This window comes from Polyergus mexicanus, unplaced genomic scaffold (assembly GCF_030449975.1).
Source record: "Polyergus mexicanus isolate NDT 795.1 unplaced genomic scaffold, iyPolMexi1.0 SCAF_6, whole genome shotgun sequence".
In the NCBI taxonomy this organism is placed as follows: Eukaryota; Metazoa; Arthropoda; class Insecta; order Hymenoptera; family Formicidae; genus Polyergus; species Polyergus mexicanus.
Window position 1 is genome coordinate 8,977,991 of NW_027223326.1, and position 25,881 is coordinate 9,003,871.

A 25,881-nucleotide genomic window follows, 5' to 3' on the forward strand; every position below is an offset into this window, starting at 1 on the left:
CGATATGACCATCGTCGGTCGTGACAAGTCTCTCTTGTCACGCGACATACCGCAGAAATGATAGTACACGTGCGCCACTTGTACAAAAATATGCTATCGTTTAATAACCGGCAATCATATCGTATGTTCCGATGTTAGACCTCGAATCCTGTAAAATGTAACGTGCCTACACAAATGGACTGACATTCAATTGTTCAGCTGTATAGTTAGCATAATTAGTAAAGTAATTTGAGATTGCTATGGATAAAATAAGTATCAAACATACGATACAATTGAATCGAAATGATGAAATTATATTTAACGAATATTTAATATTTATCGCAATTCTCTCGTTCACATTCGTCACAACGAATTTTCACTCGCCCAGCTATGCGCGGTTCCCTCATCCGGATGTGAAAACGAGTTTGCCCGAACGATTATTGCCCATTGAGAAAAGAATATTATTCGAAAGCGGTTCGAACCTGTAATCGATTCGATTTCCGTCGCGTATAGTCTACTTTCTTTTTCAGACAAGTTCAAGGACGTTCTGAAGGAAAATCAATGAATTATTATATTCATTTTTTGGGGTTTCATAATTCGTATTATTAATTTATATTATAAAATATATATCTTTTATCAGTTTTTGTAACTTTAATAGAGTGAGATAAAAATGGAACAAATGCTTCTGTAGGAAACAAGAGATTAATATTATCTTGCATAATTGCATCTTTATTGTGTTATTAATTCGTTATTGCGTTATCATAAAGAACTACAAACATTATTCTATGTTTGTAGAACAATACTTAATATAATATATGTGTCATATATATATATATATATATATATATATATATATATATATATATATATATATATATATATATAAATGATATATTTTCTATTTTATACAAGAGATATTACTTAGATTATTAAGATACAATTTATGGTATTGTCCAATGATAACATTAGATTTGTTTACACTATTATGTTACGACAGAAAATTTTATAATAGTATTTACATCTCCTCAATATTACAGAGGAAATAAGTATGTAATAATTTAAATATTACATAAAACTAAAAATGTACGAATAGAAAGGATCTTTGTGTGACTTAGTTTTATATTTTGATGTAGATATAGCATATATAATATAGTTTTCAGAAATGCTTAGATACAATCACTTTTTAAAATTGAGATACCTGCTCTCATCAAAGCTGTCTTCAATTTCCTCCGTTATGACTATTTTCGTTTTTGGTTTACGCATCTCGAGTCGCTTCTTTTGTTGTTCTGGTGTAAGTTCCCCAACATTTAGCGGGAGAGTTATTATCTTTCGTGGCTCATGGTACTCAATCTCTATACTACTACCATCTGGCAAAACAAGAATTGTAGGATATGTTCGTTCGTATATTCTTCTGTGCTTCTTTGTGATCGCTGCTGTCCAGCAATTAAAATTTCTCTGGCCTATCGCAGAACTGCCAATCCGTGCAAGTGAAGCAATCATTCTGAAATAAGAAAATATTTATATTTATAGGATTATAAATATGAGACTTACATATGTGTATCTTTACATATATTCACACAAAAATATATAATAGAACTTATAGTAACAATCCTAACATGTAGCTTCTTATAATTACAAATTATAATTTAAAAATGCGATTTTACAACTTAAAAATTTACATCTTCTTCATTTACGCGTTAATATACAACACATAATATATAAATAATAAAAAATATTTTTTTGATTCATACACATTACGCACAAGTATCACATTGTTTTCATAGGTTATGTTGTTCATCGTATAAGCAATGAGGGAAACATTACATAACACATTACTTTTAAATCACTCCAAATAATTTCGCGCTTATTAAATTACTCTCTTTACGTTTGTAGATGGAATACACTTGAGAATAAAGCAAGGTCCTACCTGTCGTAACGATCGACGAGATGAGAGACTTGATGCGACGACTTGAAGTTCTGCGCAATCGAGCGATCGAGATGTGACGTTCCCGCGCGATGAATCGAAGGCTGCGCGCGCTGCCGGTATCGAATTGCGATTATCAGAATGTGACGAGAACGTTTGGAAACGCGCGACATCGAGAGCGTTTGTCCGAGAGTTTTTTCATATTTTTCGAATGGTGCAAATATACGAACGTTGCGTGCCTTTGCGTGCGATTCGACGTGGGATTCGTTTCTATGCGTGTTTCAACGTCAAATGGCATTTTTCTTTCGACGTCGGTGGAGCAGCGTCTGAGAGTGAGTCAATTCAATCTTGATTCGGGGGGGGGGAGGGGGGAGGAAGTTTTCCGATTTGCTTATAATCCCCATGCGAATTTCTTACGAGACGATGTAAAATAATGTGCGATGAGACGATGAATGTCGATCGACTCGAGAAAAAAAGGGATATTTCGGCTTGAGGACAAATATTATCTTTTAAGCGTTCTGACGGTGGGTAGCGATAAGCGAGATGTATTTTTATACGCTGCATCCGCTCTCGGGTTTCTCCTGACAATGACCAGGCAGGTGGATATACTCGGTACGATTCCTGTAAGGAAAGGAATTACGACACATTCTTTAGGTACATTTAATAACGAGCGGCGATTTTTCGGAGATTTGTCTCGATCTCCTTCCGATAATGCTTAAAGAAAAATCTCTCGCTAGATATCGTCGTCAAAGGATGCATTAAACTAAGTTAGTAGAATTAGTCGGGTTAGCAAAGTTATAATTAACCCGGGAATTAAAATAGCCAACTTGTCTTTTCATATACTGAAAGGGAGAGTTTGCATAAATATAAACGCGGTTTGATTTTATATTTTTTTTATCGTTACACAATTCAAGAAAGTACAAACAACTCATTTTATAATAATTATTCATACATATACATCATATAATAATTATTCGCACAATATTATTATTTATTTCATAATAGAATTGTGAAGAATTATAATATAAAAATAGATTAAATGCAATAGTGAAATTTATTTATAAAACTAATTTCAAAATCTTTGATTATGTATATAAAAAATTTATAGTATAAATTTATCTGTTAAGTTATTTAAATGATTTATTTATCATATAAATAAATAGCAAATATTATATAAGAAATAACATTTTTATATATTATCAATAAAACTTTTAAACACCGCAATATGTATTATCTTTATATATTAATTCGTAACGTAGAGACAAAAGGATAGGCATTTATTTCCCGGATTAATGATGAAAACATACATACATACATACTCATTCATTCAAACATACGGGAGTGCACACACAAAATCGTATTTATTGAACATTCAAACTTATTTGGACTAGACTCTCCCAAATTGTAATATTTACTTAAAATCACTGTTGTCTTTCACCATCGTGCAAATTGAAAAATATTTGCCGTAATTAAATATAAATATCGAATAAAAATCAATGCGAATCATGCTTCATGCGTATATTATCAATAGTAATCCTTATTTATTCTGCTTTACACAACATATAACATTTTTAATATGTAATATATATACTTTAATAATATATTATACATATTTTAAATACAATTCAATAAATTGTACAAAACAATGAAAATTATGTTTTATATCAAGATAGAATTGCCTGCATAAAATATGCAATTTCATAATAATAATATAAATATAATATTTTGTAATATTTTTTCAACAAAAATTTATCTATATATTAAAAAATCTTATCAAATTTCTACATATTATTACTATTTTAATATAATGTTTTAATTTTACATTTTTGGTGTGTTGTGTTGCATACTAAATAAGATATTTCATAATTTACAAGTCATTTTTAATAATATCAAATGTATATAATTTAATTATGCAAATTTCTTATAAGATTGCATTCTTTATTTATATTTTTTCTAATATTTCTCGTATTTCAATTTGCGCTAAATTATCCATTATGATCCTATGAAAATATTTCACTTTATCTGTCCAATTTGAGATCTAATCAAATTAAGGTTACAAATTAACATTAAAAAAATAAATAAACCATTTTTTTCATCGTTACTATAATACCAATGAATATGTATGCTTTGATTTGAATATTTAAATATATATGTACATCTAAGAAAGATATTATAACAAAAATTAATATTTTTATAAAAGCATACTATGTCTTTATCTCTTTCACATAACCCGCGCGCGTTCGTGTAAAAAAAAAATATATATATATAATACATCTATATATACACAATATATACTATATTGTACTATATAATTAAGAAAAAGAAACACGTTCCGCGAAATGTTTCCGGAATAAATATTGAGACGAAAAAAAAATATATCAAAATGCGTGTATCTTTCAATATCATGTATGCATGCACATGTACTCGTTGTACGCACTTTAATTTCTTAGCTATATATAATGTACATGATAATGACGAATGAGGAAATACTCATACAAATTTATGCAAAATAATATAAAAACACGCATACGTGTATAATATATTGGATTATGGAAAAATGTTAAAGAAAGGAAATTAAATTCTCGATGAAATCACTATATTTTGCCCTTCAGGTCAATCACCTTCTCATCATTATATCTGTAAAATCAAAGTCTCACTCTATCTCCAATTGTATAGCTTAGTTAGTAGATTAGATGGAATGATAACATACAGTTATATATATGATTAGAAAAACCCAGTAAGTGAATATTTTCCATTTTTACCCGAAAACATTAAACTAATTGCGTATAATCTTTATAATATGCTTAATTAAATAATATGCAATTAACATAGCAAATTCTTGAAATAAATTTACTTTTATATTAACAGTTAATAAAATTGTGCAATCAATAACAAATATTTTAAACATGCAACTAAAAATGCAATATACAATGCAGTTAAAAACATATATATTTTTCACATGTACATACATACATGAGATATTAATAAAATATATTTATTGGGTTTTATAAATATGAGAAATGATTCACATGTAAGATGCATTATTTTACTGGTAACTAAGAAACAGGATTAGTATCTTTAAAAAGTTATTTAGTGAAATAGTATATGACAAGAAAAAAACAAATACAAAGCACAGGCAATAGTAAAGCATGCATGCATACATACCTGTACAGAACATAGTGCTGAATTATGAAAAATATATCAAATGCCACAGAAAAGAATCCTAGACCGAACTTAGTCGGATCTCCGAAAATACTTTCCCAATCATCTGAGATAAAAATTATGACATATTAATATTTCATAAAAATTAATTTATAATATGAATATGTGTGCAAACCAAAAAAATTAATTTAGTTTTGTATCTATATTTTTACCATAGTTATAAGCGTTGAGTATCATTTGTAGCATTGATAGGACGCCACCGGTAAAATCTAAGAATATATTTCCTATACTCCAGCCGACCGTGGACTTCCTTCTATAATTGTAATACGCTTGTGGTACATATTTAATAAGCGTTATGCTGAGCTTGACATAACTACAGTAGTAGAGAAAATCTAGCCAGTGGATTGTGTGGACGAAAGATAATATTAAAGATATTAATATAAAAGCCGCAAATATTCCGTGAATAATACGTGCGGTCGTTGATACTCTTTGATTACCAACCTAGAGTAAAAATTAATACATTCATGTTTCAATTTATAAGATTTTTAGTATGATATTTAATGATCTCATATAAAAAACTGTTTTAGCTATACAATTGTTATATATTTAGTTATATATATATATACCTCATAAATGAAACACTGTCCGATAGTTACAACAGTAGCAAATACTGCGTGTAGAGAAAAAAATATATCATTAATTTGTACAGGATTCAAACCTTTTGGATATCGATTAAAATATTCATCCTGAAAATATTTTAATAAATTAATCAGTTATCTTTTTTTTATATATAAAAAAAAGAAATAAATAAAAAAGAAATAAAATAGTCTTATTAAATTACAAAAAAAAGTAATACAACTTGATCTAGACTTTTTTTATTCATGTTTAATATTTTTCTCAAAGAATTTTTATTTTTAATATCATTATTTCTATATAATGTCTTCTTTCTCATCTCTCTCTATACAATCAATGGCTCTTATTTTATTTAAAATTGGAATCAAGAAATCCATTTTATGGATTCTTTATATATTAATTATATAAGAGACACGTAATATAGCAATATCTTACCTCAATTTCAGGTATCCAGTAAAGGCCACAATTAAATAATGCGTACATAAGAAAACCAACAGCATTTAGTGAGAGGTAATCAAAATTAAGACCCACAACACTTTTACGTTTATAATTAATGTAGATTTGCGGATAAAAGCTTACACTCCATGCTAAAAAATATATCCATCCAACTACAGCACTGATGTGATACAGGAAATCTGATTTCTCTATAGTCACTCTAATAAATGCTTGAGAGACACTAAAAGAAAAAAAATATGCAAAGAAAATTAATTTCATACATAAAACATTAATAAAATTATATAAAAAAGAAATTTTAAATATAATGTAAAAAATAAAATAAAATGTTATATTTGCTCACTTTAAATCAAGAGTATATAATTGATCTTGCGGTATAATGATATTTTTATACATTTTTCAACAGTTTTTATAATTATTGAAAATATCACAAATTAGATTTTCTTTTACACAGCACTTTTTAAGAATCAATTTTAAGAATAAATTATCAAGCATATAATACAATTTAATATTAGTCTAAAGTTTATCACTCATAAACGTCAGATATTTATCAATATCACCGAAAAATATATTAAAATCATTTATATTAGTCACAGATAAGTTTAAACATCATCATTAAATTGGGATGTAGCCCGTTCAAAATCTGAATACAGACTGACCAAACTTTGAATTTCAGCTTAATTGACAAGTTTAGGTCAAAAGGCTATCTGTGCAGTCTTAGCACAGTGCAATGGAACATGAATGTAACACTAACCGGAATCTTTTCAGAATTAGTCACAAAGATAGAGGAGGCATCAGTGCCATAAATCTTTGCTCGCTGCTGTTTATTGTTGCGCATGATTTGATTATAAATAAATTACTCCAATAAAATAATAAATACATTAAATAAAATTATAAATACATTACTCAAATAAAATATGTGTTTATATACATATATTATATATAAACATATACATGCTTTTTGTTATATCAGCCACAACTATATAGTTGATTAAAGCTTAAAACTTAGAATATACAAAATTCGCAATATCTTTGTAAGGCGTTTCATCACATATACTTACTCTATAATATTATTGGGAGTTATATTAGCACCAACAATTGTATGACCCACGCTCAGACCTTTTACATAAATAACCCATTCTATTTTTTCCCCCGATGTAATAATAAAATTAGATGGTTCTGTAGATATCAAATCAGAATGTTGTACAACTATTGTAACTATTGCAGTACTGTCATTAGATAAAGGTTCCCTGCAAAATAAGAAAGAGACTTATGATATATGATATGATATACATTTGATTATTTATATATATATATATATATGTATATGTATACATGCACATACATACACACACACACACACATGCAAAATTATAACATAATTTTTAAACACACCAAAATGAATGAGCTATTTCTCAAATATGTGTGTGAATTGGATGATAAAGTGTAAAGTCCAGGAATGATATCATATAATAATATCATTATCCGCTTACTGTTATCAGCACTTTTATAATATATGATAAGACTATTCTGTCATGACTGTAACATGCTACGATTAAGTGATACAAGTGGAATGTGGATGAAATCATAAAATGTACACATATTGGTTTTAATACTATTATCATTTATATACAACATTAGTTTTTATCACTAAAATTCATAGACATTATTATTACAATGCCAACATTGCAAATATATACAGAAGCTCCTAGAAGCAATATAGCAATCCATGCAATGCAATATGTATAATAGCCAATAAAATTCATAAGTACTCGACGATATGCATAGTGCAGCATGATGCGATAGCACAAATTAACGACACGTAACAAACTATACTCACGTCAAGGAGAAGTTAAATTTCTCTTGCTGATTGAGAAGTACTTTCAAATCCTGCGTTGACACTTTAAGATCTCCCTGAACATATGTTAAAGCTGCAAATATATAAAAGATAATATATAATGTATATAATATAAAACAAAAGACACTTTAACATATGTCTCTGTCTTTTTCACATCTCACCTAGTAATATCAGAATCCATATGTAACGTAGCAAGGCCATATTATATTTCAGCTGAAACAAAAGCGTGCACCACGCTTAGACTTGCGTTATCGCGTTTCAATGCGGAAGGAATTGGTGCTATCACAGTCATTATATCAATGCCATAGTTATCATCGCAATCTTTTATGTATTACGTGCGGCACGATATCAGGTGCGTTCACCAGCGCGAAACGCGATGCGCTCACGGAATTAGTTAAAATTCGCACCAATGACATACGTAAAACGTGGAACGAAGATACAAGAGAATGGCATGTTTAACCTCAAACAAGTATACGGGGTTATCATTCGTACGATACGATGACATTTCGCGCGCTACCGTTGTTGATGCATCCTACTAACTGTCAGTAAGCAATACTTGTCGATGATCTCTGTATTTGACAGATGGAACATATGTTTCGCAATTGCATCATATTATCAATGCGATCAAATTTCCGCGACTGTCAATGTCAATATTATCAAACAACAAAGACGACGATAATGACGTTAGAATCGTTTCACTGATGGAGGGACATTAAAAAAAAATAACTTAACCTCGACAGCGTGACGATTTCACGAGAGGTTAAAAACGATAAAGAATGATAAGCCACTAATGGCGAACACGTGACACCCTGCTCAGCTGGCGTATTATCTGGCGGCAAGAAATTGAAAATGTAGCGCTTGTGCAATTTGATAAGAGATTTTTATTGGAATTTTAATGAAATGCAATAATATTTTTTTCGCGTTGTAAAATAAGATAATGCAAGTTTTAAAGATAAGGTACAAAATCAAAATGTGAAAATTAATTTATATCTATGCATATATATAATGTCAGAAATATTAATATATGATTATTGCATTATAATTTATATAATTTATAATTATATATATTTTTATATATAATTTATATAATTTATAATTATATATATTTTTGTACATAATTATATAATTTATAATTATATATATTTTAATACATAATTTATAATGAAAAAAAAATTTAGCTAATTACAGTTACTACTAATATTAACATTAATACGATCGATTAAAGGCCTAAAATCATTTTGCTGACAAGTTTTTGATCATTTAGACGATATTAATTAATGATTGTCTGTATGCCTTTCATTCAAAACGATCAGAAAGTGCGATTGAATTTAATTATAATTAACACAGTTAATTTGCGTATATTCTCGCTATTTTTGCCAAATTCCAACACACACTATCCGATATTTTTTTTTTTCTTCTCTATGTTTTCGTTTCTGCATTTAATCGCCGATAAACTTAATCCACGATAGTAGGTCAAGTCTCGGTGAAGTTCCATCGAGATTGCAGACAAACGCGAGTATCCCAAAGAATAAAAAAAAGATATGATAACGATGATAACGAGCGAGAGAAAAAGAGGAAGAAAAAGTGAAGAGAGGACAATATATCGAACAGTGACGAAGACAAACGAGACATATTTACTTCCGCGTGCCATAAGAAATTCGCGTGATAAAAATGGTGAAAAGAATAACGAATATTTTATAGAAAAAAATTTAACAAGGATAATAAGCCGGATTACATATGAAAATTAATAATGAGTAATTAATTATGAGAGAATGATGCACATGGGTAATTTAATTTAATACAATTAATTTTTATTAGAATTCTCACGTTCATAGCATATTTTCGATATCTATCCTTTGTTTCGCGTATAACTCTCTTTCCATTCAATATATTTTTATTCATAAAATTTAATATTAATATATTTTTTCCACCCCATTACACATGTAGTAAGAGTAAATACACTTTCATGAAATTTTTGTTACATGTATATGTGTGTACTATAGTTCGAAACATGGAATATGTTTTTTATTATGAATCAAATGAATTTGAAAAATATCTTTCTATACGGAGACGTTTGCGTGAGAGAAAACAAAGCAGAATTTTTATTTTTAATGCCTACAGTCTTTCGAATCTATTCGCGAGATTATGCGATTAATATATAGAAAAATGTGCGTAATTTTATATCGAAAAAGAGCTTAATTAGAGTCGGATTAGAAAGATGACATTTTTCATAAAAGTAAGGCAAAAACTCGGGGGATAGAAATATAAGCGCTCATTCATATCGCATTTAAATTCACGATAGCGTGATTATTATCGCAAATTTAATTAAGCGCAAAAATAATACACGATTATTAGCCGCTACGATACCGGAAATGAGGAGTCTTCTACTTTTTCGGCGGTGACAATGTTACCGCCATATCCCGTTATCGCGTATTATTCGTTAATTTATACTACGATACCGCGAACGATTTAAGCACGGGTGAGAATTAAAATCTAGGCGAACGAGTATAATAACGAGATTATCATAAATTAAAGATTAAATCCCAACCGCGCCATGCCTGTTGGATCAGCTGACTTAACGTCCATTTCATGCTAATTTCTTATTACGGGCAATTACTTAATCATGCGCGTTCCAATGTGGGTTAAACGTTCGCCACTGATTAGAAAGTATAATCCAACGCATGGCGATTCATTAATATTATTGCGGAGACATAATATTGTATTATATTTATATTGTATTTGGGATTTTTCTAGATTCTACTAAATTTCGAAAGATATATACTTAACACTTTATATTCAAAAGAAGATATTATATGAATAATTTATAGTAATCATTATATAATTAAATAAATAAATTAATTCCTTTCCTTATTTTTATCTATATGACAGAAATATTTATTATTAGCGCTTATAATCATAATTTAGTGGAGGTAAAATTTATTCACATATACATTTCTATGTAATATTTCATCTAAAATTTATACAATTAATATAAATTGCATATATATATATTCTTTTATAAAATTTACATCAGGCACTGAAAAATATACACCCAACATGTACAACAGTGCTACAGTAATCTCTCTTACGACCATAATACTTTTTTTAATATCCACCGCCGGGATGTCATCGAGGTGAAGAACATTTTACCTTTCTCGTATATTCGAGATATTTAGGGGACCCGTTCTCTCTCTCTCTCTCTTTCTCTCTCTCCCCTGTCCCTCTTTTCCGTCATATTCTTCGTAATACATTAAGGCAAAATGTCGACATTACAGCCACGCGTCGCTCAATATATCATTATACAAAGTGTGCTTAGTCGTGCATTGAACAACTCGCGGCATCGGCATCGGTGGCGGCGACCCTTCTGGATCTCTCTTCCGAGATTTATCTTGCGCGGCACCGACATTATTATTGCATCGATAGAATTATTGACGCAATTAACTGCCTCTAGTTAAACGGTTTTAAATACTCCGTGTCCCGCGCGCACTGTCGCTGGCTCTTTTGTCGCCCGCTCGGGGCCTCCTCCCCGATCGATGGAGCGCGAAATATACGACCGCCGGTCACTCTCCGCCGCTGCCCGTCTGTCTATCTGTCATTAATCGTGGAGAAATTTTTTATGGCTTTATTCCCAATTTTATCAGAGCTTTCCTGTTTTCCTTCTATAAAGTATACGCCGATTTAATACATGAGCTTCTATGTTCTCAGACTTCGAAACGAGTTATGAATTTGCCGGAAAGTGGAACGTTAACGTCAAAATAATGTTTCTCGAAGGAATTCGGGAACAATTTTTATCTAACGATAATGTCGGTGAATGTCGTCACTTGTTCCAACTCGTCCAATTTCATCCATATAATTCGATATTTTAATTATAACGTGAGACACAAATTATATTAATAAATCAGATATCAGATTATTATAAATCACCTTCGAGTTCCCGCTTTTGCTCTTTCTGAAAGCCTTTTTCATTTTGCCATTGTTTGTCGCCTGTTTCGATGCATGTTGTTTATTAAATATATATTTGCAGCAGCGATAATTTATCTAATTTATCTAATTTCCATATCCCCATAGTTATACAAAGGTTTTATCCCTATAATAATAACATGTAGCGGGGGAGTAACATTCGACTGCTATGATGCAATTTTCTCTCGTTTAGTAGCTTCATTCGTTCGATCATGATTTTCGTTTGGAAAGAGAGAATTCAGTTTCGCGTCGTATATCCGCATGTTTATAACGCGTTCATGTCTCTGTAATGCGGAGAATAACAATATTCATTGTAAAGCGAGTTTTCTCCGTTCAATGACTGCAGTCGCGAAATTACACAATAGCGAAAAGAGGGAATTTAGCTTTCATTAATTTCCGTTTGATCCCATAATTTATTATGTATATTCAAAAAACACAAATCGGGGCGCGCAATAGTCGCATATTATAAATTATTAGAAACTGGTGCCTCTCTCGTGCATGCAGCGATGTATCATTTCTACGAAAATAGCCGTACGATTGCCAGAATTCGCATACATACCGGGTTATCGCGAAAACAGCTTGTAATAGCTACGAAATTTGAGCACTGATGCTTTTATCGTATGAATATTGATGGCCATTGTCGATCGATGCGTGAATTTCATGGCTGACGACGAGACGCGTTGTAATATTGTCGCGAGATTATTTTCACAACGATATGGAGTTGATGACTCATTTCTAGAAAATATCATCGATAAATATTTCCGGTCTATATTTCTTATCATTTAAAAGACATATTTGCGTTTTCATATCAATGACAAAAATTTTATTTCGAAAGAATTACATCATACACGCACGCGATATTAACGATTGTTAATTTAACATCAAAATATTTAATTGCAATATATAAATTGAACGTATTTCTTTAATTGAATGTCGCTAAACTTGTAAATTAAGCATTAAACATTTTGCAGAGTCGTTTCTTTTTCATATATTTTACTATACTTTCCCATATGATATAGTATACGTTTTATTCTGCGATCACTTCATGATTTTCTTGTATGCTGGTTATATATCAATGTAAATTTACGAGTTCCTTGCTGATCTACTCTTTATTGAGGATCTGGTTTCCGATATTAATATCACCGTCAAGCGCGTTTGATCGTACCGCAATATCGAATTTCGTGAGGTGTTGAAGCATATAATACTTAAACAGCAAAAAAAAAATAAACAATATGTTGCTAATATTTATAAAATATAAAAATGATAGAAGAATCGATAATCGTGTGTTAACGCATTTAACTATAAAAATATATTTACATCTTCTTTAAATATTTATTAATTAAAAAGCTTTTAAAAATAACGTGTGGCCATTGGATTTTTAAAATATCTATGTTTAAACACCCACATATGACAATAGATATATTAAGCTATCGTCGTTGAAATATAGATTTTTAGAAATGTAACGATTTATATTATATATATATATATATATATATTTTTTTTTTTAATTTCAATTTTTTATCTCTTCTTTAAATTTTACATTGTTGCGTAACAGAAATTTATGTTTAATTTTATCCAAATTTTCCATAAAAAAATAATTTATTATTTAAATATGCGAACCAAATATATTTTAAACATCCTCAACTCTAATATTGACTATTAATTTTGTTGCTAGAATTTATACTGTAGAATTATATATATATATATATATATATATATATATATATATATATATATATTAGTTTATTTTTGCGAAAAATGAATAATATAACTGTGCATGCTTTTCATTTCGTTTCTCTTTTTATTTATTTAATTTAATTTATTTTATTTAATGTGATTTGCCAGTTATTTCTATTTTTGTTTCAATTCCATAAAATATATTCACATTGTTATGCTGAGATGGAAACTGCTTCGCGAGTTTCTATCTTTAATTTCCATCACAAATTTTTGATCTGGTAAAAAATAGTGGCAATATAATATGCATTACGTATGCTGGAGTTAAAATTTCTTTAAACTGTTTTGAACTTTATCTCATATGCATACTACTTTATCTCATATACTTTTGAAAATAGGATGAAAATGATGATATATTGGTTGCTAGAGGGACAAATCTAATTTTAAGATGTAATACACATAAAATACTACTATAAACTATTGATTTGAATTTTTAATTAATTAAATATTGCTATTATTAATAATAATTATTTAATATTGAAAATTTAATTTTATAGAATCATTATAAACAACAAATTTAATTATCCATTAAAGATAATAATTGAAATTTCAAAAAATTATGACATTTGATTTCTCTTGCTGCACCTTGGCCTAAAGACACATATATAGACATGTGCGTCAATTTTTCTGAAACTGTAAATCAATTGTTAAACTACTAAAATACCTCTATTTCTTTCATCATTGATTAAATTAATGAAGTTGTTAGATGTTGATATTGATTGAGTGACATGTTTAAATGACTGGTTTGGGAAAAACTACTGATGAGTTTGTCGTTAACTATCATTGAAGTGACAATAGCTAAATCGTTCCTGACATTTGATCAGTCGACCGGAGATTTGATTAATAGACATAATTGACGAGCTAAGAATACATAATCATCCACTCATCAATAATCTCGTTTTATCGACACAATCGACATTTCAAATCTGTAAATGGATTACATCCTTATTACATACTTTACTATTATATATACATATATAAATAGTTAATAGGTGCAGATCGTCACGTTAAAACGTAATCGATATAAAATATACGCATAGAAAATGATAAACTAATAATATTACGACAGCGCGTTTATAAAGCAAATCATTAAATATTTTATTTTTTTAGAAGATTTTTCTAAGCAAATATTTCTGAAAAGTCTTTTGATCATTTATATGAAATTCAAAAATTATTGACATTTACGACACTTTTATTCAGGAAACATATGTCGATCTTGAAAAAATACGAAGTTTAGCGATCTGTACATACGGTGCTCACAAAACGTGTTGCTAAGTGAGATTATCGCTTTAGTTGGCAAAATTGCAAAGTGTAAAGTAGAAATTTCTGGCGTACAAATTATATCAGTTAATAACCAGAGCGCACATACATAACGCGTAAGTAGATAATCGAATTAATTGCGGCGCTCGCGTTCAAATAAATATATCCTCGTTCTCGCGCGATGAAACCGTGCTGTAAAATTCAATATAATGCGAGATATAATATACATATCGCGAGCGCGCGTGTGAGATATAGGCAATATGCAATTTCCGCTCATGGCCGATAACGTGTCATCGCGTAAATAAATAAAAATGATGTCGTCGTATGTTGTTGGCGGAACGAAATCCGGTCGAATTTACAAATCAGTGGGACAAGAGTGAATATTTAATTACGCCATTTGTTTATCCCATTCCGCCGAATTGCTAATTCGTGCAATCGAGTGTCCGATATTCTCAAACAATAAGCGGCCCCGTGGATTAAGCTCCATTTATATTTTTCATTATAACGATCAAATTATCGCATCGTCCTGACGTTTATTTTCTGACTTCGTGGCGTTACGTTGTAATTTGATTTAATGTTATTTATCATGATAATGGGAATGAAATAAAATTCCTATTGGATCGCTACCCAAGCAATGTGAATAACTCAGAATAATATAAGCTATATTCGAAATTAATTCCAATTAATTTTCTAGATCGAAATTAAATTTGTAAAAGTGCAATTTAATTTAGCAGAACACATCCTTCAACCGTGCTATTTAATAATTAATTAATTGGGATTGATTGGACTGTTGTCAATGAAACTCTAACTTTTTTTATAATGTAACATCTTATAATAAAATACACAATTTTAAAACGTCTTATTTATACATGAATCATAATTTCATCGCTTTATCTTTTCATCGATATACAATGTGCCTCAAGATTAATACGTTTAATTAATAAATATTATTAATTTGTAATCGATTTTTAATTTAAAGTGATGTGTACAGATCGTTAACATATAATATTAAATGTATTAATAATTTTAATATTATAATCATTAACATGTTTGGCTGTCAAGCGTACGGATTAACCGTGATCTCTTCGTAGCTCGATTATCTTATTTGACGAAGAGCACTTCGTGAATCACATGTGCATTAATAATAAGATCGGGTTGTTCCATGACTGATGGATATCGCACATTGCGCGAATAAAATATGCAACACGTGTTACTTAATGGATATGCTTTTTGAATAGGAAAGCTCGTGATATTAATAGAAAAATTCATTCACAAAAATTAATTATTTATTATTCATTAACAGTATGGCAATATTAGCGCAAATCTTAATTTTATCATATTAATTTTTTAAGAGCAGATTCTTTAATCAAATTATAATCCCTTAGTTTAATTCAATAAAAAATTTCATAAAGATTTTTACGCTTTTCTCTTTACTTCTTCTATTTCACTTTGAAAGAAGGATTGCGCGCAATCAGATATCCTAAACTCGATGCGTCCCCAAAAAAATTCTTTGCTCGAAGCAATGTCAGCAATAACACAATGCTATGCTACGCTAATCAAGAACGTATGCTAAAGAGGTTAATCATATTTTTATCGTTCCTATTATAGTTACGTTGTCCGTTTTCCTTGACTGATCGAGAGAGTTCAAGTCGCTTTCGATTTGGCCGACTATAACGTAGCTTGATCGATCTCCTTTCGTTGCTCGATAATGGAGTACGAACGAGGTGCCTCGATAATGATCTCGAATTTTGCATCGCGTATCGTAGATTCGTCGCAAAATTTCCATTCGTTGCGAATAACGGATTTTTGTTTACGATATGCTGTAGGCGATTTTGTAAAATTTTCAACGAAAACAAGTTGCGTCGTTAACACTGTATTTGTACGACGTTACCTCGTGTTTGGCGCTTTTTGACGCTATTCTGTGCGACGTCGATAAAAACGCCGTTCTATCTAGCACGAAGAAGTTAAAAAGCTTGCGTAAGCCCGTTGTGCCCGATCCGGCGTGTTCACGAATAAGTCATAATTTATTGAGTTTTAATATCAATAACGATGCGATCATAGATTAATCAACTGGCATGACTGGCCAATATTTATATACTTTTCTAAACGACCTGTCACGTCGCATTGATCCTTTTTTTTTCACCGATACAAAATTATTTATTTTTCTGTGACGTCTGTCGAATGTGTTTGGTAGTTTTCTCGAAATAGTGTGTAAATGGCTTCATCAAAATTGTATCATTTTATTCCATTCTCGAAAAGCCCACATACAAGAACAACCATAGTATCAAAATGTAATACAGATGTAACCGAAACAAATAAAATTGTCAATATATCGGATTGTGAAAAGTCACAATTTGCAATGTCGCTTAGATATACTTGTTTTATTTTTATATTTCTGCTTTGGACTTTTATTTGCGATAACGAATTATGGCGATCGATTGATATGATTAATTAACTTGTAACAAAGTTCACAAGTGATACATTCCTGAAGATATTAGTCAAATCCTCTACTCTTCTCTTTTTTATTAATAGTATTTATGCAAAATCGTCACTGATTATGCGATATTCGAGATATAATATGTTAGGAAGTTTTTATTCGATTCTGAGAAGAGATTGTAAAGTCCGATTGAATGATTATTTGTGTTCGAGAATTTTTTTTATGTAAAATCACTCATATTGTAGATTTTCTTAATGAAGACTTACGTGTGCGTGTTTATATTATAATATAATATTATTCTTTAATTGCATGTAATTTAATTTGTTTAATTCGCGTAAATATCGTATAATTTATTAATTTATCAAATATATAAAGAAAAAATATTCATAATTCATCTCTCTTGCTCAATATCCTTCTTCAAATTCAATAGCAATGAGTATTTAAGACAATGATTGCGCACGCGCAGTAGATTTACTGGATGCGAGAAATTTTCGCAACTTAGAGAAGTGATCGACGCGCGTTGTTACACGTGTGCAAAACATGTTTTGTGTCAATGACTTACATGACCTATTTGCAATCGCATTCAACGTCCTCGTTTCCTCTGATTTCGAATAATGACACGCTTGCCGATCGTGCGATACAAAACGGCTCATCCGCCTTCTCTGCTCCCCCCTTTTTTTCACCATCGATTTTAATTTCACGGCCAGTTTCACGGAAATTAAATCATTGCACGATCGACGAAAATGACGAATCGCTTTGTCATAAATTCATGCGGCGCAAAATCTTCACTATTCGTCCCCGTCATATAGAGATCGTTTAACGGTACTTTATCATGATAGATGTGTCTCCCTTTTAGCGTTCCTTCAATGAACGTGCACGCGGAAGAGACTTCATGCGATTGACGATATGCATATATATATATATAATAAGGGTATGTGTATATGTATGTATATAGTGTATCGAGACCAATGAAAGACGAATCAAAGTTCATTTTAGCGTATTGAATTAAGTAAAAAAGCGTGTATGTGCACATACGTGCGTGTTTCACGATTGCGACATTAACAACATTACCTATTGATTATGGAAGTATGGATAGTAACGTGATAATTTATTACTTTATTCGGCTTATTTCCATCGTCATTTCTCTGACATGTCTTTCATTACATGTATCTCGTGGCGTTATCTCAGTCGATTTAAACGATTATTACGATGCAATTCTATCGGTTTTTACCGTCCTTGATTTATATCGATAAAAGTTTGCGCTACAGCGCTCACTCACCTGTCAAATTTTGCTCACAACTGTGACAGTTAAAATTTACCGTCGAGATGCAGAGACGTTCAATCTCTCTGCAATAGACTTCACGGGATCGTCTGTAACGAGAAGCTCTTTATTAAAAGCTGCTGAAAATATACACGCCATTCGTCGACAGAAAAAATATTTTTTTAAGTGACTTTTTTTTTTTTTTTTTGGGCGACAGTGTAATTTACTTTCCTCTGCTTCATCCATCAACTCTGTATCAATCATTGATTTTGAAAATAACATTTAATTGACTGAACCTTGATATGATATATCATAAAATCGGTAATATCATAATTAACACCAATAAAAAATACGTCTTAATCTCAACAAATGTCAAAAGAAAAATAATAATTAGCAAGCAACAAAAATTTTGTGTAGACATTTTAAAACTATAATCTTTAGATTAACTTCACTTAGTAATTAGATTCTAAGAATTTGCTTTATTGTTCACGCAAAAAAAGAAAAAAAAAATTCTCGATATCTTATACAACATAAATTTAAACAACATACCACTACTTCTCGTTATCGATAAATCAATCCAACTTGAACAAATACGTGACATCTGAGAGACTTTTCAATTCTGTTACATTTAGAATTATAATGTTATTATCCTGATGAACAAATATTTTCAATCACAAACTCGGCATCGGACAATGAATCCAGCTTGTCGACGATTTCATCGAATGATAATATCGACTTTAATCCTCATTCGAAACTTCGTCAGTTGAGTTTCGATATTTCCATGATATTCAGTATTCGAAGTCTTTATACTCGGCCTTAGATTCATACGGTTTCCTAATCTCGCTTGAAGAATTTGAAACTAAAGTGAATATATTTTTCCCTTTAGAAGAAAAAGTTAAATCTTATTAATTTTTATTATAATTCTACTTTACGTTACTGAAATATTTCGGTTTTGTTCTGCATGCAAATATATTTAATTTCTGGTATAAATAAGAATTCAAAGAACAAACATTTTTTGAAAAATATTTCTCACAAAAGTCACAGCTTTATAACAATTTCATTAAAATTAATGAAATCGCTTAAAACATATGATTATAGATTCACAGATTGTGATGACACGATCATTTTTCAATGCAAAATAATTTCTCAAGAAATTTGTAAAATTCGAGGTTGTTGAATAAGAATTCACTATCTCAATGACAATCTTATTAATATTATCTGCAACGTGACACGATAAAAAAACACGAGTTTACGTAATGATAATAACGTGTTTCTACTTTTGTTCACAATCTCAACAACATAGCTTGAAACAAACTCGTTTAAACTTCGTCACAGTTAACTATCGCGAGAACCTTTTCGTGCGGAAAATAGAGCTCACCATTACATCAGAAGCACCGATTATGTTGAAAACAATCGGTACATCCACAACGATTCTCCTTTGTAAAAGATTGTTGTTTTTTTTCCTTGGAAAACGTGACGAAATCACGACGTTCACCGCGTTAAAATCAACCTGTTCGGCCGATTGCGTACGTTGCGACTCGCAAAGACCGGCGCCGCGAATCACTAGTATATATAAATCCTGTAAGAGAGTCTCCCTCTCTCTCACTAAAATATTTCCCCCCCCCCCTCCCCCCATATATGATGGTGTGCCCCTCCACCATTCTGCTTGCGATCATTCCTGGTCGCTTGTTCTCTACGTGAGCAAAATCGTTCGATTTCGACAACCTGATGATGCGTAACGTTGCGAATATTCCTTTAAGACGCGCTTTCCTTTGACAAAACGCTCAATACATTCCAATAAACCCTAACTCTCGTTATAGAGCATGCAATACGCGCCATCGTGCGCGACATATTGCGCTAACGGCGCAATCCCCCTCGTTTAAGACACGGTCTGGGTTTTAATGAAATTTAATACAAGCTATAACCTCTGATTTTTTTATCGCTTCGTCTTTACGTTAGAGTGTTTTCTGCTTCAAAGCAGACATTTTTATTTTTGCCATCTGCCGAGAGTGTTTGCGCACTTTTATTCCCATGACTATTTTATTCATCTTACATTTAATGCAGAATATGAAGTAAAAATATTGCTTTTAACTTTTAGCATATAATGTGTGTGTGTGTGTATGAAAAAAAATATATATATTAAGAGAAATAAATTGGAATGTGAATTTCTTAAAATTTTACATTTAAATATATCAATGTTACATTTCATTATTTCACATAATGATGTAAATTAGATCATCTTTTAAGCCGTCTACTCGATCTGCTTAGATAACTAGGAGATGGATTAAATGAAAATCGTTGGATCTTTGCAAGATTAATTCGGTCTATTTTTATCGTCTCTATCGTTAGACGTTATTACTAATCAGATTAAATTGAGATATTTTGTTTTCTCATAGCGCGCAAATTTCTGTTATCACACATATTATCTGATAAATTAACAAAAATCGATATATTTGTGGTTTCATCTTGATTTTTTCAACCAATATTTCATATTTAATTTTTCTATTAATCATATCATTAAATTGAAAGCTTGTATTCAGCGTTAAAAATGACAACGCAATATTATATTTCTGCGAAATCATATTAGGTAATATTCTAAACTTATTGTTAAACGTTTAAAAAAACGGCGCTTGTATGTGATATATCTTATAAAGATCATTTAAGTGAAATAAAAATTGGCGTGCCTTCTATTGTCCACTCGTAGATAGCAATTTGTTAATTCAAGAGATAAAAGATCCTCTATGTGTGTGTGTTGTATATATATGCATATTAATACGTATTAAACTATTCGCGTGCGTGCGATGACATGTGTAGTGACAACATGACAAAGCAACAAATCGGTAGATTAATTGATATTTATTGAATTTAATTGAGTCCACTACATGTCAAGTTGCGGTCAATGAAAGTCATTAAAAATTTATCGTTATATTTGATGCATCAATGATGTGAAAACGAGTGATTATTATAAGTAATCACTAAAATAATTTTGAGCACGCATCTTGTGTTTATTTAACGAATGTACATGTCAATCTTTATCAATAAAACGCCAATCTTTAAAACGGAATTTCCACAAAAGTGTAAATCCTTATCATCGAAGATGATAAGACCTAATTTGATATTAATACGAGATTATATCTGTGGAGGACGTTAACAAATCACATTGATATTCTTCATATTTTTTTATACTATCGTACATTTGTTTCAAATTTATAATATGTAGCGAAATTAGCATTGAATATATCTGATTCAATTATGAAATAAAGAAAAAGCTTGGATATATAATTCTTTCAAATCTACGTGATTTTTTTATTTAGAAAAATAAAGAATATAAATATCTTGTTTTATTATTATATGAATCGAATTGTGTTCGTGAAATTAATAAGATGTTATACGAGCGATCACCTTGACATTGATTTGGGAAGAGGGTTAATTTCGAGGGACCAGCGAGAGGAACCAAGTATGTGTGTTGACATCGTGCAAATAACTCACACGTGAACGATATATCTTGAACAATGACGGCGGGAGATATTCACGGAGCACGTGGTACTGTGATGTCACGGAATGACGAGACAAACGCGCGGAATGACGTAACTCACGGCACATTGCACGAGTTCTTCCACCGCACGCTTAGATCCTTCAGATCGTCCGCATTGCACACGATTGACACGAATTCCAAGAGTACGATGAATGAACGTTTTTCATCGTCTTGCTTTCGCGACGCGTTGACTTCAAGGAGAAAACAATCGCGGAATAAGAATCATTTGTGAAAGAGATCACGATCATATTTCGCACCATATAAATTTCACTGTCAGTCATTTAACTGTACTTCTACATAAACTAATTGAAAAACGAACAGTGGCAAATAGTTCATTTAATGTTAAAAGATAAATTTATATATATTTCTTGCTTTTTTTGTATTGTTGCTCTAGTAAATATATTCTGATCACGAATATGCTTGAAGTCAAATGCTATTTTTAGAAGTACGCAAATTAAAGCCTCAATTATATTATGCTCCTTAGTAGAATTGTAAAGTAAGAAACGATTAGTTCTCATTTAGCGAACTTTTTAAAGAAATTTTTCCATGGTATTTTCCCGCAGAGATATTTGTGTACACTCTCGATTCTACTGTACTATTTATAAAATGAAGAAAAATTTTCTGTGTATAGTTAACTGTACATTTTCTCAGTGAGAAATATGTTAATTATATTCTAGAGAGAAATCTAAGCTATATGTACTTTGCAGTATATTGTAAAACGTACGAAAGCTAGATAATAATTCTTATTCATAGATTTTAAATAAATATGTTTTTTAAATTGCAATGATCGTGCAGAGAGATATTCGCCATTTAATGGATAATACATTGTTGATATGACTATGGCGAGAATGTAAATTAAAAATTAATCTACGAGCAAAAATTTTCATCGAATATACTGTATTGAATTTTTGTAATGTATATTTTTTTGTTATTTTAATACTTTTTTGTACTCGTAATATGCATTTCTATATTTTATTACCAAATTTTTTCCTTAAAATCTCAATTATGTCAAAATTATTACAATATTTGCATTTTTCGCACCGAAATGACTTTATACTATCGCGTATATCTTGAACATTTAAAAATGTATGAATTCGGAATTATATCACGCATTATAAATAATATATAAAATGATAATGTCACATGTCAGGCAACTAGATATAATTTTCAAACAATGTTGGAAAATACTCGATCAAATGTTAAGCGAGGGATTTGTCAGCGTTTGTTATAAATAATGCTTCGATAGTCCGTTCTACGTTGAGTTAACGTACAGCTTCATTAACGGATTATATCGTACCATAATTAGCTACTGTAAATTTGATTCGATAATGTGGTCTCCCGCTCTCTTCCTCTCTCTCTCTCTCTCTATCTATCTATCTATCTATCTCTATCTCTCTTGCTCCTTTAGTGGGTGGAACTTTACCACCATTACAGTGTCGGAAAAGCAAATCATGTCAAAAAGTAAATTGTGGCTAGTCTGCTTGTTATGTGATTATATTATCCATACGTTCGAGCAGACAATCTGCTATCAGTTCGTGAAAAAAACTATACCACAAATTCACTTATATCATTAAAATATTTATCTCATTTTCATTGATCGTGCTATTAAACCGTCTACTTTACACAATCGGTAAAGATGATTAAAGAATTAAATCGCGTACATAAATTTTTCGACATGCAACAAAACTGCAGTAAGAATTTTTAAACATATTTTGTGCTCGTCCATTCGTCGGTATTATGTTTAATTTTTTTTATTTCGTATAAAGGAATAATAAATACGCTGACTTGATTAGTATGTCCGTTTTTAAATAATTAAATTTCTTTTAAACGTCTATATTTTATATTATCATTAAATTTATTAAGAAATAAATGGCTACTGAAAAGCGAGTACACAAAATTTTTGATATGCGTCAAGATAACAAAAGAGCTGCAATAAAAATCGTTTTAACTAAACGAGCAGATATATTTCTCGTTCGGTGAGCATTTTGCCTAATTTTTTGCGCGACGCAAATGTAAATATTGGTTTGTTCCGCGAGATGTTTAGCATACTGGCCTTCTTTTTTTTTGCACTGTTGACTAACTTCTATTTTTATGCATTTCATATTCTTCGCCTTTGTGTCTTTGTGATTACACAAACTGCATTATACAATACACTTGCAACTACCGAGATATTAAAATGCACTTGCGTATGTTTGGAACAAATACGTGATAAAACAACTTATAAGTACAATATATAATTGACATATAAGAGATAAAAATTAATTGTTGAAAATGAAATATGTGTCCGTTATTATAATAGTGACATATGTCACTATTATATGTCTTTGGAATTGGGACAATTACAGATTTTTGCATATTTTCTTGTATATTCAAAAAATATTTTTTTCTAAATACGCCATTTTTTAAAAAATATGATAGTTATATGATAAAAAAATAGAGGTTATCAATATTATAATCCATACAATTGTAGGGTTGACAAATCAAAAGTAATGACCTCAATTTATGTGATCCATGTTTAATCTACGGTTTCATCATATATAATTTAGAACGCCAGCTGTTCGATAAAACTTCCAATTTCTTTAAAGGCAATACCATATTCTCGAGATTGAGATAAATCATGATATCATAGATGACTACGAGATTGTGTAACGTTGCAGCTGCTCCGCCAATGTAAAAGAAAAATTGTGCTTCCTAAGTGATTAAATGGTAGCAAGTTCGCCTAAATTGCACAAGGACGAACGCGAAAACTAGAACGATGATTAATATACTCGGCATCATTATCCCGATATACTCATCGTTCGTATAATTCATTCACGCGAATGTTTTGAAAATTTATTACACTTTTTATTATTTATCTCATTGATTTTTCTGGAAAAAGAAAAATATATTGTATCGAATTTAAAAATACTTAATGTTGAAAAACGCCTTTTTGACAAAAAAAAAAAATGATTATGTACTTGATTTGTAACTATTTTTTTTAATACAAAACTTTTAACTCAACTCTATATAAGTTTTTTTTTTTTAACTTACAAACCATGTTAAAAAACACTATGTGCATAAACAGCAGGTGCTCACGAGACGCAATAAAAATTCCCATTTCATCTTTTCGGTGAAAAGTTTAAATCTCAATTGCACGAATACCGAAATTTGTCACGATAACAGCGGTTCACCGTAAATTACGTTATTATATAGCGCGCTGTAACACGCCTTTTCGATGCACCGACACAGAGAGAAAGAGAGAGAAAAAAAGAGAGAGAGAGGCAACATGGTTCCTTGTAGACTGTAAATGGTCAGACTGCAATACTCAGAAATAAGAAGAAAATGGCGATAGGGAAAAAAGGAAAGGGCTTAACGTTACACCGTTTGTAAACTTGAAATCGAGTCTTAAAACGAGTTCGACTCGTCTCGTCTGCCAACATGGAGTGCTTCTCGTTTCTCTTCGCGTGTATAATTTACTCTTTTCCCGCCTCTTGAAGAAAGATGTCTTCCGCGCAAAGATTATAATTATTAAAGGGCATCTGCTTTTGCAAGAGTGTCTCTCGACATCGACTTTATAAAAATTGCAAGAAGGGAAATTAGCTCCGTTATTCAAAGTGGAAATTCGCTTTCAATTCATCAATTTGTTTTCGCACGTTTTTAAAAATTAATCTCTTTTTATAAAAAAAAAAAAAAAACCAATATTGTA

At 30.5% G+C, this 25,881-nt stretch overlaps 2 protein-coding genes across 3 annotated transcripts; both read right to left on the bottom strand.

Moving 5' to 3' along the window:
- Positions 1-894: 894 nt before the first annotated feature.
- On the bottom strand, positions 895-2,430 carry Mrpl55 (mitochondrial ribosomal protein L55). The gene is made up of 2 exons (XM_070297805.1): positions 1,907-2,430; positions 895-1,480 (listed from the first exon to the last, which is right to left on the bottom strand). Exons 1-2 carry the CDS (start codon positions 2,074-2,076, stop codon positions 1,156-1,158), a joined length of 495 nt encoding a protein of 164 aa, XP_070153906.1. The 5' UTR covers positions 2,077-2,430; the 3' UTR covers positions 895-1,155.
- A 9-nt stretch (positions 2,431-2,439) lies between these two features.
- Positions 2,440-20,221, bottom strand: Ctns (lysosomal cystine transporter cystinosin). Of its 2 annotated transcripts, none has more exons than XM_070297803.1 (11): positions 20,040-20,221; positions 19,211-19,541; positions 18,680-18,771; positions 8,171-8,222; positions 7,992-8,082; positions 7,213-7,401; positions 6,134-6,374; positions 5,692-5,811; positions 5,278-5,566; positions 5,069-5,171; positions 2,440-2,524 (listed from the first exon to the last, which is right to left on the bottom strand). In XM_070297803.1, the coding sequence occupies exons 4-11, from the start codon at positions 8,208-8,210 to the stop codon at positions 2,455-2,457; spliced, it is 1,143 nt and encodes a 380-aa protein (XP_070153904.1). In that variant the 5' UTR covers positions 8,211-8,222; positions 18,680-18,771; positions 19,211-19,541; positions 20,040-20,221; the 3' UTR covers positions 2,440-2,454. The 2 variants fall into 2 exon arrangements, with proteins under 2 accessions (XP_070153904.1, XP_070153905.1); XM_070297804.1 differs by lacking the exon at positions 2,440-2,524 and adding an exon at positions 3,759-4,540.
- Between the last annotated feature and the right edge of the window lie 5,660 nt (positions 20,222-25,881).

Coding starts and splice junctions, on each gene's coding strand:
- Mrpl55 (XM_070297805.1), bottom strand. CDS start 2,076: ATGTCGCGCGTTTCCAAACGTTCTCGTCACATTCTGATAATCGCAATT. Junction 1,481..1,906: donor CTCGTCGATCGTTACGACAG/GTAGGACCTTGC, acceptor TTCTTATTTCAG/AATGATTGCTTCACTTGCAC.
- Ctns (XM_070297803.1), bottom strand. CDS start 8,210: ATGGCCTTGCTACGTTACATATGGATTCTGATATTACTAG. Junction 7,402..7,991: donor AAATTTAACTTCTCCTTGAC/GTGAGTATAGTT, acceptor CTTATTTTGCAG/GGAACCTTTATCTAATGACA. Junction 5,172..5,277: donor ACTCAACGCTTATAACTATG/GTAAAAATATAG, acceptor TTTTTATCTCAG/ATGATTGGGAAAGTATTTTC.